The sequence below is a fragment of the Mesoplodon densirostris genome, chromosome 6, assembly GCF_025265405.1.
Source record: "Mesoplodon densirostris isolate mMesDen1 chromosome 6, mMesDen1 primary haplotype, whole genome shotgun sequence".
In the NCBI taxonomy this organism is placed as follows: domain Eukaryota; kingdom Metazoa; phylum Chordata; class Mammalia; order Artiodactyla; family Ziphiidae; genus Mesoplodon; species Mesoplodon densirostris.
The window spans coordinates 45,384,407-45,396,515 of record NC_082666.1 but is presented as its reverse complement, the minus strand read 5'-3'; the positions used below and the strand labels follow the sequence as shown (position 1 = coordinate 45,396,515).

General features: G+C 50.5%; 1 protein-coding gene across 1 annotated transcript; it reads right to left on the bottom strand.

Moving 5' to 3' along the window:
* Positions 1 to 2,887: 2,887 nt before the first annotated feature.
* LOC132491805 (uncharacterized) lies at positions 2,888 to 3,925 on the bottom strand. The gene is made up of 4 exons (XM_060100730.1): positions 3,851 to 3,925; positions 3,478 to 3,545; positions 3,168 to 3,227; positions 2,888 to 3,044 (listed from the first exon to the last, which is right to left on the bottom strand). The coding sequence occupies exons 2-4, from the start codon at positions 3,540 to 3,542 to the stop codon at positions 2,888 to 2,890; spliced, it is 282 nt and encodes a 93-aa protein (XP_059956713.1). The 5' UTR covers positions 3,543 to 3,545; positions 3,851 to 3,925.
* Between the last annotated feature and the right edge of the window lie 8,184 nt (positions 3,926 to 12,109).

The window sequence follows — 12,109 nt, the reverse complement described above, 5'->3', positions numbered from 1 at the left end:
ACACGGTTGTGTTTTCACAATCATCCAACCACACAGTCACACTAGCACACCCAAATTCTGATGGAGTTGTGGGTGGGCTGGGAGCAGCTGGCAGGCCAGCACCAACTTGCCTTCATTTCCCCCTGCCCACTTCCTGCCCTAGCCTGCTTGTCTTATCAGGAAAAATGGATGGGAATGGCTCCCTAAAGCAGGCCCTTCTGACTGAGGAGGAGTCTTGCCTGGGCCAGTCACATTCAGAGTGAGAAGCTGGGAGAAGGCCCTTTATGGTGGTAATGGGTTGCCTTGGGGATACTGAGGTGTGGGTTGCTTTCCCCAGGAAGATGAGATAGGGAGGAAGGATGGGGTGGATAAGGAGGGCAGATGAGGGAAGATAAAAGTTCTTTGGTGCCAGGTTGCTGCTGTCCAACAGGTAAGAGACCCAAGAAATCTTACGTTCCTGTTTTTGCCTAGTCCTGTCCCAGACATGCCAGCCTCTTACCAGCAGGGGCCTGGGGTTTCCAGCCCCTGGCTTATTGAGACATCAGATTCAGGAGCTCAGTTATCTCTCCTTTGTTCTATTCAAATGCCAGTTTCTCTCTGTTGTGGGCCTGGAAGAAACCCCCCCCTCCCAACCCCTACACACTCTGCATCCCATCCTCTTGCTAAAGCCCCAACCTCCCTTTACCTTCCTGTCCCTTCTTTTTAAATCCCATATCCAGCCCTCACCCCCTCTTCCCCTAGCCACCCCCCTCCCCACCCAATGCAAAACTATTCCTTATCTTCCTCCTCCTGTCCTTTCCAGGAAGCTGGGGACAGCCTAGGGTGGGGGCAAGCTGCTAAGTTTAGTGCCCCTGGCACCCTGAAGAATTTCCCACTCCTGGTCTGGAGATTTGAACCCTCCTGTCCTGCTCTATATTTTAAACATAAACTGATCATCACCCAATAATCCAGCCCTTATCTGGTTGTTGCAGGGGTGCCTTCTGCAACCTTCTGCTCTGTCACCAGCTACCCTCTATGGGGCAGGCCTACTTCTGGGACGGGGACTCACACCTCCCTGGGCATCTTTCTGCTGCAGGGCAGCTGCAACAATCAGGAGCGACCCTAAGCTCGGAGAGTAGGGACTAATCCCCCTCCCAGGCTGAACAACTCGAGCTTCTCCCGCTCCTGTCCAGGGTAAGGCTTGGGGGCTCCTTCCCTGGAGTTTGTCTTATGGATACTCAGGAAATCTGAGTATCCTGAGGGATTCTGAGGGGTAGGCCCAGGGCTGGACAGGGTACTCTTTTGTCAGGGTTCTCGATATAGACACTGTGAGGAAATGCCTCAAGAGCCTGGGTCCATTCTTGAAGGTGGCCACAACCCAGAGGTCACTCATCTTGAATTTCTAGTACCAGAGGCCTTAGGGTCTCTCACCCACCCTCCAGTCTGGACTTGTACCCCAGAGCTCGGGTGCACCCACTGAAGCATCATCATCTAGTCACAAATCTTCAGCTGGCTGGCTATCACACACTTTGGAGTCTTTCCTGGACCAGTCAATCCAGAGGCCTGGGAAGGAAGAAATAAATTCTTCCAGGTATGCACCCATCTCTCCCCTTTGGCTTCTCCAAAGATAGGGCCAAGTCTTTTTCCCAGCTACAACCTGCTATGGCAGGGTCAGCACCAGGCTGGAAGTTAGCTCTGACCCCACCCACAAACTGGTCTGTCCCTTTAACTTAATTCTGTGGTGTCCTCCCTGGTGCTGGGGCCAGTCCCTAACTGAAAGCAGACCCACTAGGAGTCCCTGACCCTTCATCACTTCAGTAGCTAGTGGGTTTCAGCCCAACTTGGTGACAAGACATAAAGGAAAGGTAGGGAGCAGTGGCCCTTGGGTTCTCCTAGGGAGGTTACACTTCGGGGGGCTGATGCCAAGTATCTATGTACCTTTTTTTTTTTTTGGCTGCGCCGTGCGGCACGCAGGATCTTAATTCCCCAACCAGGGATCGAACCCATGCCCCCTGCAGTGGGAGCATGGAGTCTTATCCACTGGACCATCAGGGAAGTCCCTGATGCCAAGTATCTTTAAACTTGGGATCCAACTGAAGGAGCCAGAAGCTGGGGTGTTAACTGTAGGAAAGACCTCCAACAGTTCTCAGTCATTCCCCCCTATGGCAGGCCGAGGGTGGCAGCTTCTAGGAATCTTTCCCTCCTCTCACAGCCTACTTCCTACAACTATGGGCTTAAAATATTTTAGATCGGGCCTCCCTGGTGGCGCAGTGGTTGAGAGTCCGCCTGCCGATGCAGGGGACACGGGTTCGTGCCCCGGTCTGGGAGGATCCCATATGCCGCGGAGCGGCTGGGCCCGTGAGCCATGGCCGCTGGGCCTGCGCATCCGGAGCCTGTGCTCCGCAACGGGAGAGGCCACAACAGTGAGAGGCCCACATACCGCAAAAAGAAAAAAAAAAAAAAAAAAAAAAAAAAAAAAAAAAAAAGAACATCTTAAAAAAAAAAAAAAAAAAAAAATTTTAGATCCACTCCCAGGAGGAGAAGATTCTTCAGGCACCTGGCAAAGTCCTGTCTAGGAGGAAGGTGGCAGCAGAGAGCTGGGATTGTGAGCATTTATGGATGTGGGGACAAGGCTGGGAGGAAGATAAAGCCAGGATTATTTAGCTCCCTCCATACAGGCCACTCACAGAGATGAGTGTGTGTGTGGTGGGGCGGGGGGCTTAGGTGGTGGAAGGCAATCACTGGTAGTAAGGGGAGGCCTGACTCTGATGAGGGGCCCTTAGGAATAATGGGAGCCTGGACACGGATGGACACCCTGGATCAGGGAGAGAGGCCCTGTCAATTCGGAAGCAGCCGGCATGGAGAGGGGCTCCCAGCCCGAATGGCAGCAGCGGCGGCAGAATCAGGAGGGCAGGACGGTGGCTTCGGTTTAAATCTTTAATGCACCAGCTGGCTGGGCAGTGGCAGCGGGGGTGCGGCGGGGAAGGTTGCGACCGGAGCGCTGGGGAGCAGTGCCCAGTCCGCTTGACAAACAGCTCATCAGGCCCCGCAGAGGCTCCAGCTTCTGCTCGCGAGGGTGCGCTGAGCTGTGGGGCGACCCGACACAGGCATGAGGCGGGGCGGGGGCTCCCGGCTTCCCCGCGATCGGTTCTCCCGGACTGAGCCTCGTCCATGCCCCGGGCGGGTCCGCGGTATCGCAACCCCCTCACCTCCGCTCCCTCCACCACATGCGCAGCCAGGGGAAAAAGTAGAAACAGCCCCAGTAGATCCTGCAAAGAGAAGGCAGAGCCGGGCGGGGCGGGGCGGGGCTGACCCCACCGACTCCGCCCCTTGGACGCTTCGCCCCTCTCGTGGAAGGCTCCGCCCAGCCCTTTAGAGGCGGTTCCTCCAGCCCACGCCCCCTAAGAGGCCCCACCCCTCCCGCTTCTCCCGCCCCAGAGAACTCGCGCCCTCCCCGCCCCTTCCCCACCACCCCGGAGCGGTTAGGTTCCTCCTCCGCAGAACCCCGCCTCCACTCACTCCTCCTCAGCCTCCAGCGTCACCTCGTATCTCCTCAATCCCGACATGTCCTGGGTTCCGAACATCTCCTAGGGAGCGGCATGATTGGATCAAGGATTCCCCAAATCCTTGGGAGGATCCCCTTCTCTGTCATTCTCTGGACCAGTCTGACTTGTTCTCGGGTAATATGAGACATGTGCCCCCGGGAAGACTCCGTTGCCACATCGGGACAGGGTTGGATTGAAGATTTGGGAGGCACTAGACGTTAAGGGGTTGGGTGGTCGGGCACCTCGGGGGCATGGGGCATTTAGGGGGTTAGAGCCAAAGGCCTTCGAGGTCATGGGGCTGGGATATTTGGGGCCCCGGGTGAGGATTTTCGGGGATTGGGGGTCACCTGGATGGGGGTTGAGGGGTCGGCACAGCCTAAATGCCCACCCTCTCTGGCTCCACCCTGGAAACAGGCCGGTACGTTACGTCACAAGGACACCGTCACGCACTAGGGGTGGGGCTTATTAGGGGTGGGCCTATTACCCGGAAGGGGCGGAGCCAGGGCATTTCTTCAGAGGAGTCGTAGTCCAGAAGGCGGAGCCAGAGCCTATCAATAAAGGGGTGGGGTTAGGGCTTATTACTAAGAGGCAGGGCACGGACCCTCTTTTATAAGGGTGGAGTCAGATTTCGGAGCTGCACCCTGGGAAGACGGAGACCTCAGCACCAGGCAGCAAGAAAAGAGCTTTGGGACGCTGTCCAGTACTGTTTTGCCAATCCCCTCTCCTCTCTGTCTTCTTGGCTTCTGCTCTGACAGTTACCTTTCTTGTCTGCCCCATTCTATTTTTATGATTCTGGGCAGAGGAGGAATAGGGCTCCAGAGAGGGCCCAGTCTAGACAGGCCAGGCTATGGGAATACTTGTTGGCTGAGTGGCCTTGGCCAAGTCACTTCATGGTTAGAGGGTCACAGCCCTTCCTCTCTGAGCTGAGAGCTCATTTCATGTGATTTTTGTTCCTGCAGTCACTAATCAACAAATATTTATCGAGTGACTACTATGTGCCGGGTGATGTGCTTGGGCATGAGGATACAGCAGAGAAGACAGGCACAGATTCTGCCCTCAGAGAGCTTGTCATCTGGGTTGGAGGGGGGAGGAGAATCAAAAGAGACAATAAGATCGCTACAATAGACGAAGCTGACTGGCTGGGGGCAGTAGAGGGTGCTTTGGTAAAGCCAAGAAAGAGCAATTAACCCAGTGTGGGAGGTTGGAAATAGCTGCCCTATTTGGTCTGGGGAGGGGGGAAGGGAGCCTTGTGGCTGGATGGTATGGGAGAGAATGACCAGAAATGAGTGAAGTAAAAGTTCCCTCAGGCTGAAGTGTGGAGAATGGATTCACCTATCCTCTTCCCACCATCCCACACTCTTTTCCCCTCTCATACCTATCTTCCCCTGCCTGGGCTACATACAGACAGGTGACAGACAGATCCACGGATGCCAGTGGGAAGCACTGCAGTCTGGGCATGGAGAAGCTGTGCTTCCACCGCACTCACCCTCACTTACACTCACACTCACAGTGACACTCCTGCCCTGCTACAGCTAGGTCAAGTCTGGTGCACGGGAACAGGAGGCCTGGTCCCCAGGGCTTCAGTAATTCACATCCCTTCACTCAGATGCAGGGCTCTGTCTGTTGTATACTAAACAATTTGGCTTTTGTCCCTGTTCCTGAAAGGGAGACTCTAAATCTTTGGAATACCTCAAGTAATACGAGTGTCTTTGTTATCTATGAGCCCCTTGGGTCACACCTGAGTTGATGCTAAGAGATGAGGTGACTTGGGATGAGGGCTGGTCAGCAGAAAGACCAACCATATCATTGCAGAATTGGGGCTTTGAGCCAATCCGTCAGAGGAGATCGGGTCATGTTGCCAACAATTCATTCATGCCTATGTATGAAATCTCAGTAAAAACTCTGGACACCAAAGCTCATGGAACTTCCTGGTTGGTGAACACATTGATGTACTGGGAGGGTGACATGCCCTTTGTGTCTCCACGGGGAGAGAGCATGGGAGCTCTGCACTGAGACCCTCCTTGTGTGTCTTTTCATTTGGATGTTCCTGATATATATATACTTTATAAAAAACTAGTTGTCAGTATGGCACTTCTGAGTTCTGTGAGTCATTCTAGTGAACTATTGGACCTGAGAGGGGTTTGAAGACCTCTGGACTTGTAGCTAGTTAGGCAGAAATGCAGGTGGCCTGGGGACCCCACTTGTGACTGGCATCTCAAGTGGGGGCAGGTTTGTTGGGACTGTGTCCTTAAACCTGTGGAGTCTAACTCTAGCTCTGGGTAGTTAGTGTCTGAATTGAATTGCAGTACACGAGTTGGTAGCAGAATACCTTTCCACTGAGTGCACTCCCCACTGTCTCCATCTATCTGGAACCTTTTCTCCCTTTTATAACTCCTTAGTAGCCTCCCTGTCCCCATTTCCCACTCTTCATCTTTAGCTCTGAGAACCTCAGCACTCAACATTTTGGACAAGGGAAGAGGGTTGCATTGTCCCTGTTAGGGGAGGGTTTGCAGTGTCGTCCCCTTGAAGGCATTTGAACATCAGTTTCAAGGCTAGGGGTCAGAGCTTGGTTCAGGATTAGAGGTCAGCAATATGGGGGGGGCTCCCTCTTTCCCAGGTTTCTCCTAACTCCCACCTCTTCTCTGTGGTCCTAAGACTACTGGAGTGGGCCCCAGCTGGTCCCCCAGATTCCCTGAGGACAATGGCAAGTAACAGGGTAAGGCTGGAGAAGATCTCCTCCCAGGTCTCCATAGGCCTATCACAGTGACTACACATCCCTCATCTGAGACCTACTCCTCTCTTCGACAAGCAGGGCTAAAGGGCAAGTTCTTTGGAAGCAGGTCCAGCTCCCATATCTCACATCTCGGGACTCTAGGGCTTCACCCTCCTGGCCCAGCCAGTACTGTCCCTCTCCCCCATTATTGTCCTGTGCCCCAAACTGAGTCAGAGAATTATCGATAGCATGAGGGGAACCTGGCTTAGAACACCCCCTTCTGCCATGCCTTCCCTATCCTGGGAATTGAGAGGGGATTTCTGAGGAGAGGGGCTGGTTAGCTCCCAGGGACACAAGGAAACTAGAGATGAGGGAGGGGAGCAAGTATTTCCCCCACCTGATGAGAGGGACCCAAGAGACAGAGACCAGAGGAGGAGACCTCTCAGGAGACACCAATTGTAGAGTGCTGTCCCTTTCCCGTTCCCAGCCCTAGAGCATATGATGTGACAAACTTAACTGTGAGCCCTTTTTTGTCTACCTTATCTTTCCATCATCCATCCATCCATTTATCAATTGATCGATCCATCCATCCATGTGTCCATATGTCTCCCCATCTTTGTCTCTTCATTGGTCCATTCTCCCATCTTTCCTTTCATCTATCTTTTCACATCTTCCTCTTCATTTATTCATCTGTATGTTTAACCGTTAGCTGTCTATTTAATGCATCCATTCATCTATTTATCAGTTATGGTAATAATGAACATTTGTTGATACTTAAGTGCCATGCACCATGCTAAATGCTCTAAAATTATTTTCTCATGACAAATCTATGAAGTAGAATGCTGTGAGTGATGTTTTTGTTCATGCAGACACTTTTTTATACTCCTTTTCCTGGTTCCTTTAGGGAAGTTCTCTCTCACTTCACGTGGTCTTCGTAGCTGTGTTCACCATAGTGATCTGATCAGAGTACTCCATTCCCTGGCCACTGTAATATATTGAAGAACTGAGTATGTGTCACAAGCACAGTTCAAAGCTTTTCATGAGCTTTGATGTTAGGAGAAAGGGGCCCTCTGTTTTGGATCACTCACTATACAAATGTGGACTTGAGGCTTCCAGTGGTCATATTTTCTGCTGCTAGAAGATCACCTGTCTATAACAGGAATGAGGCCTCCACATAAAAAAAATTAGAGAGAAGTCGGGGCTTCCCTGGTGGTGCAGTGGTTGAGAGTCTGCTTGCCGATGCCGGGGACGTGGGTTCGTGCCCCGGTCCGGGAAGATCCCACATGCCGTGGAGCGGCTGGGCCCGTGAGCCATGGCCGCTGAACCTGCGCGTCCGGAGCCTGTGCTCTGCAACGGGAGAGGCCACAGCAGTGAGAGGCCCGCGTACCGCAAAAAAAAAAAAAAAAGAATTAGAGAGAAGTCAAGTTAAAAGATGGAGATAACATCATTTGAATCCCTGGGCCCAACCAGTGCTGAAGTAGACCAAATCTTAATCTAGTTATGTGATATGACAAATTTAACTTTTTGCTTAAGCTACTTTAAGTTGGGTTTTTGTCACTTGCAATAGAAAGAGCCCTAATAATGATCATTGTATTATTATCCCCATTTTACAGATGAGGAAACTAAGATCCAGAAAGATTAATTTACCCAATGTTTCACCGCTTATAAATGGCAGAACATTGGTACATATTTGGAGCAAAACTCTGATATATTACCCATATATGTCTGTCCATCTGTTGGTTCAGTCCATCCATCTATCCATCCATCCCAGTTATTTATTTATCTGACCATCCTTCAATGCTAAGGCACCAAAGGCAATAAGACTTGCCAACTCCAATTTGAGGCTGGGTTTGGATCAGAGGTTAGCAAACTTTTTTGTTAAAGGTTCAGCTAGTAAATAAGGTTTTGCAGGCCATACTGTCTCTGTAGTCACTTCTCAGCTTTGCTGTTGTAGCCCCAAAGCAGCCATAGACAATATGTAAATGAACAGGCATGGCTATATTCCAATAAAGCTTTATTTACAAAAACAGGCAGCAGGCTGGCTGGGCCATAGTTTGCCAATCACTGATCTGGATCAGTGGGGAAGACATATACGTTCTGTCATTGTTGGGAACATGAGTAGGGAGTGGAAACGTACATTCCTTGCATTTACCATTACTAATGTAGTGGAAACAACAGGGTTTTTATACTCAAACTCTTGTATTTGAATCCGGTTTTAGAATCCTGGACAGTCGAGGGAACAGGATCTGTAAAATGGGAATGATGTGTATCTTGTGAGGTAGTCCATGTGCCTGACTCACAGTGGGTGCATTCAGTGGTAGTTAGGGCCATCCCCTATTCTCATTCATCACCTCCCATATATTACCAGCATCAGGAGGCCTCTCTCTTTTTAGGGTGTCCTGGGATGCAGTGAGGATAGTTCAATCTGGCTTTCTGAGTTCAGGAGCCCAACTTCTAAGAATGCGCTTTCATACAAGTTATATAGATTAAGCTCTTGCAAACTCCAAATTTCTCTTTTTAGTAGCTCTACCCCAACTCTTGTCCGTACTGTTTCACAACTGTAACCACTCAAGTGCCCAGCAAAACAAAAGGCTCTCTAGTCAACAGGCCCCATTAGACTGAGAGGCAGTTTAGATACCTTCTTTTATTAAGTCCACCATTCATGATATTACCCTGTTCCCCAGGTGGCTTTTTAACTTATTTATTCCAAACAAATACTCTTCTCTAGGAGGAAAGATTGTGTCCATATGTGTCTTTGTGTCTGTGTGCCCATGACGGTTTGTGTGTAATTGTGTATGTGTGTCTATATGTCCCCTTGTGTCCATACTGTGATTATATGCTTAAATGTCTGTGGTGTGTCCTTGGTAGATGCGAGTGATTGGCTGTGTGATTGATTATATGCCTGTGTATGTGTGTGTGGGTATGGACGTATGTAAGTGGGTAAGGGTGTCCCCACTTTTGTGCTTGTGTGTATATGTGTGTTCTGTTTAATCCATCCCATTGTGGCTCTCAACCTCACAAGGCCTGCAGGGGGCATCCAGTGCATAGGGAAAGGGGATGCGAGTCTCCTGGCCTGTGCTCCAACCTCATGGGGCCTGCAGAGGGCATCTAGTGTCTAGAGAAAAATGGATTGTGTGGCCTGTGGAAGTGGGGCTCTGGTCTGAGGAGCCTGGGCTCTGTTATTCCAGAAAGGAGCTGGAAATGAGCAAGAAGCCTGATGACTCAGCTTCTGAAAGTCCCTGATCCTAGGAGGGGGTCTGCTTCACCCTGCAAATCCTTCTCCAAACCCTCTGTCCACATCCAGAGGGTCCCGGCCCAGCCTGCAGGGCAGAGCTTGTCCCTTTAGTCCAAGTGTGGGTAGGATATTGCACAGCACTTCTGGAGGTGACTGGACATCAGGATGGGGGGAAGTCTTGAGCAATAGTACACCCTCCTTCTCTGCCTCCTGCCCTCAGCATCTTGAAGGACTGCCTCAGCCACTGCCAGGATTTCCTGAACACCCCCTCTCCTTCATTTTCTGCAGTTTGGGCCACTCTGGGCCCCAGAATTTCTGGGCCTGGACTGAGCTTTCTCAGGAGACGTGCAGGAAGCAAGGGCCTCTGAAACCAAGCAGAAGGTGACCTGTGTCGCAGGTGATGAGCCTGGGGGGTAGGGGGGCCAGAGGGAAGGCAAGGGAGGCTCCATGTAACAGGGAGCTCTGCAGAGCCTTGAGGATGGGTGAGGCAGGAGGTAGGACATTCCAGGTGGAATGAACAGCAAGCACAGAGGCTCAGGAGGGACAGGGCTTTGTGATTAATCCTGATGTGGGTGAGGCAGCGGAAGGCAAGTGGTGTGAGAAGCTATGTATGTGGGGGTAATCCCTGGGTACTTGGGGCACCTCCTGGTGATGCCATGCCCAGTGGTCAAAGTTCATGGAAGACCCCGTAACCTTAATCAGGCAGGACCATCCGGGACCAGTATTCCCTAGGCATGAAGGTTTGGGTCCCTTAGCAGGCATAGAATGTCAACCAGCTGAAGTGCCAGTTGGAGGTAAAGGGAATGAATCACAGAGGAAGTGTGGCAAACAGAATTTAAGATTCCTCCCTCATGGTGTGCATGTCCTGTATAATCTTGCTTTGAGGGGATCCCCTTGGCCTTCTGGCCTGTGAATATGATGGAATATCAGTGATGTGGTTAGGTTATGCTATATGGCAAAAATGAAGGGGCTTTGCAGATGTAATTAAGGATGCAAAATCAGTTGACTTTGAGTTAGTCGAAAGGGAGATTACCCTGGGTGGGCCTGACCTAATCAGGTGAGCCCTTTAAAAAAAATGTCTAGGGCTGAGAAATAAAAAGCAGCAGCAGATGCTCTCATGTTGCCCTTGGAGAAGCAAACTGCCACGTTGCGAAGAGGGCCATGGAGCAGGGAGTTGCAGGAAGCTCTAGGAACTCAGGGCTTCAGTTCTAAAACCACAACTGTCAACGCCCAGTGAATTTGGAAGAGGACTCAGAGCCTGAGATGAGATGGCAGCCTGGCTGACACCTGAGATTGCCTGGCGAGGCCCTGAACAGGGGACCCAGTTAACCTGTACCCAGACTGTTGACCCACAGAAACTGTGAGATAATAAATTTGGATTGTTCGAAGCTGCTGAATTTGTGGTGATTTGTTACACAGCAATAGAAAACTAATATAAGAAAGAAGTAATAAATTCTAGTTAAGCCCCAGGACTAGTTTCAGAACTACTGACTACAGCTTTTATTCATATTTCCTTCCTGACTCTGAAATGTCTCCATTTCTTTAACTGACTCCTCTTTCCTTTCATCCTCCTTTATTCCATTCTTTTTTTTTTTTTTTTTTTTTGCGGTATGCGGGCCTCTCACTGTTGTGGCCTCTCCCGTTGCGGAGCACAGGCTCCGGACGCGCAGGCTCAGCGGCCATGGCTCACGGGCCCAGCCGCTCTGCGGCATATGGGATCCTCCCAGACCGGGGCACGAACCCGTATCCCCTGCATCGGCAGGCGGACTCTCAACCACTTGCGCCACCAGGGAGGCCCTTTATTCCATTCTTGAATATAGGTTGTTGTGGACATATTACTACTACTCACCAAGATTCTGGTTTGCTTCTCCTCCTGGCAGTTGCCCCCTTGAAGTTAAACATGGAGGTATGACCCACTTTGGCCAATGAAATGCATGCAGAAATGGAATGTGCCATTTGTGGATAGAAGCATTTAAGGAAGGGTTCCCCTTGCTGTCTTGCCTGGCTGGAGTCATCATGGAAACATGTGTTGAGATGAAAGAACATGCCAAGAGATCAAAGCAGCCTGGAATGTTGAGCCACCACATGGAGTACAGCTGTGCTAGAGATTGCCTAGACCCACAGCAGGCTTGGTATGTGTGCAGCATAGAATTTTGTTGTGTTCAGCCACTCAGATTTAGGTGTCGTTATTGCAGCATCACCCAACCTATCCTGACCAATCAGGTGTGCTGCTGGTGGTCACCAGGTGTTGTAGAATAGAGAGATGAGATTACAACAAAACTAGAGGAGAAATGGATGTCATTCTGAGTTCTTGGATTTAGATTTGGCTTTTGCTATGGGCTGAACTGTGTCCCCTAGAATTCATATGTTGAAGACCTAACCCTCAATGTGACTGTATCTAGAGATAGGGTATTTAGGAAGTAATTTAGGTTAAATGAGATCATAAGGGTAGGGCTCTAGTCTTATAGGACTGTGGCCTTCAAAGAAGAGGAAGAGAGAGAGAGATCTCTGCCATGTGAGGACCTAGTAAGAAGGTGGTCATCTACATGCCAGGAAGAGAGCTCTCAATAGAAACTTACCATGCTGGCACCTTGATGTTGAACTTCTAACCTCCAGAACTGTGAGAAAATAAATTTCTGTTGTTTAAGCCACTCAGTC

What these genes read in the sequence shown, in the direction of transcription:
- LOC132491805 (XM_060100730.1), bottom strand. Translation starts at nt 3,542, where the DNA reads ATGTTCGGAACCCAGGACATGTCGGGATTGAGGAGATACGAGGTGACG. An exon ending in ACGCTGGAGGCTGAGGAGGA is followed by an intron (nt 3,228 to 3,477) that starts GTGAGTGGAGGC and finishes TTCTCTTTGCAG; the next exon opens with GATCTACTGGGGCTGTTTCT. An exon ending in ATGTGGTGGAGGGAGCGGAG is followed by an intron (nt 3,045 to 3,167) that starts GTGAGGGGGTTG and finishes GTCGCCCCACAG; the next exon opens with CTCAGCGCACCCTCGCGAGC.